The sequence below is a fragment of the Myotis daubentonii genome, chromosome 7 (assembly GCF_963259705.1).
Source record: "Myotis daubentonii chromosome 7, mMyoDau2.1, whole genome shotgun sequence".
Lineage (NCBI taxonomy): Eukaryota > Metazoa > Chordata > Mammalia > Chiroptera > Vespertilionidae > Myotis > Myotis daubentonii.
The window spans coordinates 48,698,286-48,705,235 of NC_081846.1; the positions used below are offsets into that span (position 1 = coordinate 48,698,286).

Here is a 6,950-nt window from a genome sequence, read left to right on the forward strand (position 1 = left end):
GTGATTGAGCATTGACCTATGAACCAAGAGATCACTGGTTCAATTCCTGATCAGGGCATATGCCTGGGTTGTGGGCTCCATCCCAGTAGGAGGTATGCAGAAGGCAGCTAATCTATGATGTTTCTTTCTTATCAATGTTTCTATCTTTCTATCCCTCTCCCTACCTCTCTAAGAATCAATAAGAACATTTAAAAAAAAAAACACAACTAAATACTGTCCTGAGTACTTTTCTCATTTGTACCACCTGTACAGCTAAACTTTGGGAAGCAAACAAACAAAACCATAGTCTGATTATAACTTTGACACCATTCTGATAGACCACACCTCCAAGGGTCAAAGGCAACATAATTTATTTCTAAGAGTCCTGGGATTGTTGTCTCTTCAGCAAAGCAAATATCCTACGTAATATTAATTCTAGAATATAAACTTTCCTTGCTGCTGGAATTCTAAAACTTGATGCCCTGGTTGTTACCTCTGTTGGCAGATGATCGATGGGCATGACAGCAAAAGGGTGAATGTCCAGTTTCTCCGTTCCAACATTGGAATTGTTTCCCAAGAACCGGTGTTGTTTGCCTGTAGCATAACAGACAATATCAAGTATGGGGACAACACCAGAGACATCCCCATGGAAAAAGTCATAGAAGCTTCAAAGCAGGCTCAGCTGCATGACTTTGTCATGTCACTCCCAGAGGTGAGTACTGTGTCAGAGTGGTTCCCTAGGGGAGATGGTGACGGGGAGAGAGAGAATAACCAAAGAGTATCATGATTTGGGCTCAAGGAGAAAGTCAAAGGCAACACAATTTCTTTCTCAGTGCCTGGGGTTCACCTCAGTCTTTTAAACAAAATAAATGCCCATCAACATACTGTTTACTTTAGGAAAGTATTAGCACATTGGACAGCCGCCTGGCATAGTGAAAAAAAGTCCTGATATTTAAAGCAGACCGGTTTGAACCCAAGCTCTGTCACTTACTAGCCGTGTAACGCTGGGACAATTACTTATCTTGCCTGAGACTCAGTCATCTGTAAAAAATAACATTAGAATGAAAGAATATACGTAATGGCCACACAAAGAAAGCTGCTGCTGTTATTATTGGCAGCACAGACTGCAGCTGGAATGGTTTCCCAGGAACCAGGGCAGCTGGTGGGCTAAAGTGCGTCTGCCTGAGCGTGTCACACTCTTCCAGAGCCAAGTGTGAGCTTAGCACAGTATCGACTCTGAAGTTTTTCATCTACCAAGTCTCTCTTGGTGATTGATCACAAAGAAAATTAAGACGTGGAAACTGGATTTTAGGAGCCAAATATTGCATTAATTTTTTCCACTGCTTTCTCTTAAATACCACTTGGAAATTGCTTTTCTTTGTAAGTGATTACATTTATAACTTTTGTGGTGGGCCTTTTTCTTCCCTCCCTCCCTCCCTCCCTCCATTCTTTCTTTTTCTTTCTTTCTTTCTTTCTTTCTTTCTTTCTTTCTTTCTTTCTTTCTTTCTTTCTTTCTTTCTTTCTTTCTTTCTTTCTTTCTTTCTTTCTTTCTTTCTTTCTTTCTTTCTTTCTTTCTTTCTCTCTTTTCCACAAAAGGCTTCTAAGTCTTGGGCTCCTGACCTCATTCTGTCTTGTAGCCTAAAGTGGAAATGACTATTTGCTGTACCATAAATGAAAAGCAAAGCTTGTGTCCATTGAAAGATTCATTTATTCCACAAATCTTTGTTGAGCACCTACTCATTTTGTGGGAGACACTGGCTTAGAGTTAATTTATTGCCTCTTTCTCAGATAGACTTACCTATAATACCTTTCACTGAACACTTTTTCTCAGTGGTGAAAGTAGGACAAAGTAGGCTATTATGAGTCTCAGTTGGCTTGGTTGAGCATTTGTCAGGAGGCCAGGGAGGCAGAAGCAGACCTATTGTGGAAGGCAGGCAGAGTAATGGTCAAGGGCAAAAGTTCAGAAGCCAGACACACCTGGATTTAGAATTTATTGTCACTGCTATTTATTTGTCTATTTTTACACAATTTTCTTAGCTGTGTGTGTCTAAGTTTTGTAATCTGTAAAATAGGGAGAAAATGATTTTTGTGATTATTAAATGGTAATCTGACTAGAATAGTTATTTGGCACAGTACCTAATGCCTAGTAAATAGTCCATCAACGTTAACTATTTTTATGTAGTCATGCCAGGAATCTAGCTAGGAATTTTCCTTCATAATTTCATCTAAAACTCACAACAAATATGTGAACTAGTTATTAACATCTGCATCTTTCAGATGGGTTTGTTCCTCAAAGAAATTTAAATAATGTTCTCATGATCACAGAGCTAGTAGCAGCAAAACGGAGATTCACATCTAGGCTTGTGTTCTAGAATGCTGCCTCCTCCACAGTGGCCTCGGCTAGAAGATCCCTCACAGGCCCTTTTTCCTAGGATTATTCTGTCTTAGATCTTCCACAGAGGAGTTTGGAAACCAGGGAATCTGGAAGCAGTGAGGAATCTCACACACAGAGAAAGAGATCAAAATACAAAACCAAAGGAATTGCAGAGGAGGGTGTAAAAGGGCCCCTTGTTTCCCAGAGGAAAAGATCACAAACTCCATGTTTGTCGCAGATTTCTAAATGGATTTGACATCCAATGTAGAAGGACCCATTCACTATTTCCAATTTCAAAAAACAAAAAATAGTTTCAGTTCCCAGAGGGATCATTGATGGGGGCTCCATACAGCATAGGAGCAACGGCTGCTACTGGTTTTCAAACTTATCATACTTTTTCCAGAAATATGAAACTAATGTTGGGTCCCAGGGGTCTCAACTCTCTCGGGGAGAGAAACAACGCATTGCTATTGCTCGGGCCATTGTGAGAGATCCTAAAATCTTGCTACTAGATGAAGCTACTTCTGCCTTAGACACAGAAAGTGAAAAGGTATGTATCGGTTTTCTGAGGTTTTAGATCATTATAAATGAGTCTTTTCCTGTAATATTTGTCCTTCTAAAATGGCACTATTTTCAGTTTTCTGGTTCGTGTACAGTAGGAATTGCCAATACTCTGCAGTGAAGGACAATAATCTAGAGCAGTTATGTTCAACCTTTTCCATCTCATGGCACACATTACCTGCTAAAATTCGGTGACACACCAAAAATATACATATATTTTTGTTGATCTGTGAAAAAGAGATATAATGTTGATTTATTCACACTGGATAGCTATTGTTGTGTTGGGTGTTGTCATTTTTTTATTTGACAGTCTAAGGGGAAAGAGGTCAGTGCCCCCAATTAAATAGTCAGGTATTGCATGTTTAAAAAATTCATGCAGCTCAACGATTGAAAATTGCTGAACTGGAGAAAGTAATTTAAAATAGGGTTGCTTCAAATTAAAAAAAATAGTTTAACTTTAAAATAAAAATTGTTTTTAAGATTCTCTAAGCTTGGTGACATTTTTTCAAAGGCAAAGAATTAGCTTTATTAAGTAAAGTAAAACAATCCAGGTCATTTGTTGGGCATTGCCATTTTTATAGTTCTAAAGTTCTGTGCAGAGCAGGTAGCAGCGTACAACACCAAGTAAGAGGCGGTATCTGTTGTGCAGTTTGAATGAAAGGAGATGCAATTGAGCAAAAAAACACAATTATGAAATTTACTATTGATTAACTCCTTGAAAACCAGGGTTCCATTTTGGAGCCAGCTAAAATATCCTCGATGAAGAGCAAAATCAGGAATGATCAATGACTTCTACCTTACCTTGCTTCCTTGGTTTCATTTTAGCAAACTATACTATCAGGGATTTTGAAATTAGGTCATGACCTCGTAGTTTGGTTCATGCTAGCTTCGCTGACATTTCTCCGTCTATGGACTGCAATTCAAACCATTGGTGCATTCTATTCAGCAGATATTTCTTTCTTTTATGTCAAACCTTTGGGTTTAACCCCTGACTATAGCCATGTTACTCAGGTGGAATTAAACAGAACTCTTGCAATGGTGGGCCAGGGAACAAGCATGTATCTTTGCATCATCTTTCTAGCTTTTTTTTTTTTTTTTTTTTTTTTTTTTTTTTTTGCAGACGGTGCAGGTTGCCCTGGACAAAGCCAGAGAAGGACGGACCTGCATTGTCATTGCCCACCGTTTGTCCACCATCCAGAACTCGAATATCATTGCTGTCATGTCCCAGGGGACAGTGATTGAGAAGGGGACCCATAAAGAACTGATGGCCCAGAAAGGAGCCTACTACAAACTGGTCACTACAGGAGCCCCTATCAGTTGACCTGACTCTAGAATTTCACACACAGATGATGCACCAATTACAGAAGTGCCATGGGTTATTTTTTTCCTTTAAGAAGATACGATGATTATTTTTACTTTCACACATACTGCCATACATTGGGATCCAAGCTAACGTCTAATGGCCTGTGATAATAATTCAGTTCTAAATGCCTCTATATAGAAAAGTGAAATAAGGAAGGCCCAATGTGAGCGAAAAGCCAATGTCTAGCAGCTTTTAGGAATCACCTGGTGCCTTACTCCACGCAGGAGCCAGTCCCCGTGCTCCAAGGGAATCAGTGAGAAGTCTTGGAGTAAATGAGAATTTGAATTCCTTAAGGGCAGAAGAGGGTTTTTTTGTTTTTGTTTTTTGTGTTGTTGTGGTGTGTTTTTTTCATTTGAGCCCATAATTTGTTAGCCCCAAGACAATAAAAGTGGGAAATGTTCATTCTTCCCGTTAAGATAGAGCAGTGCCTTTCAAAGGAAATATAACGAGTCACTAACGCAAGCCACATATGTAACTTAAAAATTTCTAGTTACATTAAAGAAAGGAAAACAAAAAGGTGAAATTAATGTTAATAATGTTTTTATTTAAGCTGATATATCCAATATATTATCACAACATATAATACATATAAAAATTATTAATATTTTGTTATTTTATCATATTAAATTTCCAAACACTCATGTGTATTTACACTTACTGCATATTTCAGTTCAGACTAGTAGCAGCATGTGACTAGAGACTACTCTATCAGACAGACAGGGTTAGAGAATCCAGGTTCATGTATTTCCTGGTCTGAGCCTCAGTTATTTCTTTATGATTCAAGTCCTATAAAAACATGAGCCCAGCCCTAACTGGTTTGGCTCACTGGCTAGGGCGTCAGTCTGCGGACTGAAGAGTCCCAGGTTCCATTCCGATCAAGGGCACATGTCCCAGTTGCAGGCTCCATCCCCAATAGGGCCATGCAAGAGGCAGCCAATCAATGATTCTCTCTCATCATTGGTGTTTCTATCTCTCTCTCCCTCTCCCTTCCTCTATGAAATCAATAAAAAAAAACTTTTTTAAAAATAAAAAATATATTTTTAAAATTCTTTACATCATTCATTTTATTTGCATCACCTGTTGAATTGAGTTGCAAAAAGGGAAAGAACTAAGGTTGCTTAGTGTAACACAATATAACTTTGAAAATTGGCATATTATTAATTCCACCAAGGTCTTCTTTCCAAAATATGTTTAGTTCCAGTTAACTTATCAGAATAATTTATGATTTTTTTCCTATGAAGAATTCTTATGAATAGTTGGAGCAGCACATCTTCCTGCTTATTTTGGGAAGAGACCCTCAGTCATTTAATGCTTCTCAAAACTATATGGAGGCAGATATCCATAAACCAGAAATGTGACTATGAAAAAAAAAGTAGAAGAGTTGGCCTCTAGATTTTTTTGTCCAGAAACTATTTTTCATGTAGTTACTCTATGTCTATTCTACATGTGCTTTTAGGAAATTATTTCAATGAATAGACACTTTGAATTTAGTGGTACATTCATGCATGCAATGTTTGGAAATTAAACACTCACTGAAAAATGTAGATCCTGAAATGTTTTGATAGTATGTCCTGAAAGAGAAAAATACATAGGATCATAATTAAATATGATTTGCCACATATTTATTCATTAATTAAATGTAAATGTCCTATCCTAAGAAAATATCAGGACATTATCATAAGGTTGGTTTAAGGTCCCACCTCATATTTCCAACTGAGAGCTGGATTCTCCTACGCATGTAGATTCTCTCTGTAATCAGCTCACATAAGGCTGTTAGTGGAGATTAAAACTTTGCAAATTTTATTGCTTTTTCTAACACATTTTGAGATTAATTTACGTATGTGTGCCATTATAAAATAAGCATTATGTCCATTTGTATTTGTTTTAAATTTCTAGATCAAGTGAATAATCTTACCTGCTATGTAAGAGATGACAGATGAAAGTAAGTTAAACTGAGAAATGCAATTCCAATTTCTTTCACACTGTGTTCAATTAAATGCCCAATTAATTTAAATGGATGGACTGTAAATAAAGCAGTGCACATGATTATCATCTAATTGGCACTGGCCAGCATTATAATGTGTTCATTAGTGAGTTGTATGGTATCCTAAAGCTCATAATGAGTAATCAGGATACACATGATTGGCATATAGCTGTCTGGATGCAATTACTCAATGCAATAAATCAGCACTTGGACAAAATGTGCAGTAGATTAAGGAAGAAGAATACATAGCCAGCTGGTGAATTGGCAATTCCCTACTGTTTGTAATTCAGGTACAGCTTCTACTCTCAGATACAAAGAGATAAATGTGAAGACAACAGAATGGCTGGAGATAAAAAGGGAAATGTTCACTCAAGGTGACCCAGAACAGTGTCTACAATTATTAACAACTAGAGGCCCGGTGCACAAAATTCATGCACAGGGGTGGGGTGTCCCTCAGCCCAGGCTGCACCCTCTGGCAATCTGGGACCCCTCGGGGGATGTCCGACTGCCGGTTTAGGACTGATCCCACAGGGATGGGGGCAGGGGCCGAGGCCAAGGCGGTTAGGGGCGATCAGGCAGGCAGGTGAGCACTATGTCAGGCATCATAGGTTAGCCCACTTGGCACCCATATTACACCCCATTGCCTTTGCTTGCCTCGATTACAGAGGCTGGAAAGTAAAGTAGTCACC

General features: G+C 38.4%; 1 protein-coding gene across 6 annotated transcripts in view; it reads left to right on the plus strand.

Moving 5' to 3' along the window:
- ABCB11 (ATP binding cassette subfamily B member 11) overlaps nucleotides 1–6,950 on the plus strand; it is an 88,142-nt gene extending 81,192 nt beyond the window's left edge. For 4 of the 6 annotated variants that reach the window (XM_059704204.1, XM_059704199.1, XM_059704198.1 and 1 more), the window contains 3 exons: nucleotides 485–691; nucleotides 2,757–2,903; nucleotides 4,035–6,948. In XM_059704204.1, coding sequence (XP_059560187.1) covers nucleotides 485–691; nucleotides 2,757–2,903; nucleotides 4,035–4,235 — 555 coding nt within the window. In that variant the 3' untranslated portion in view covers nucleotides 4,236–6,948. Of the gene's footprint in view, nucleotides 1–484; nucleotides 692–2,756; nucleotides 2,904–4,034 lie in introns of all 6 variants that reach the window. The other 2 variants (XM_059704202.1, XM_059704203.1) reach the window with 2 other exon arrangements.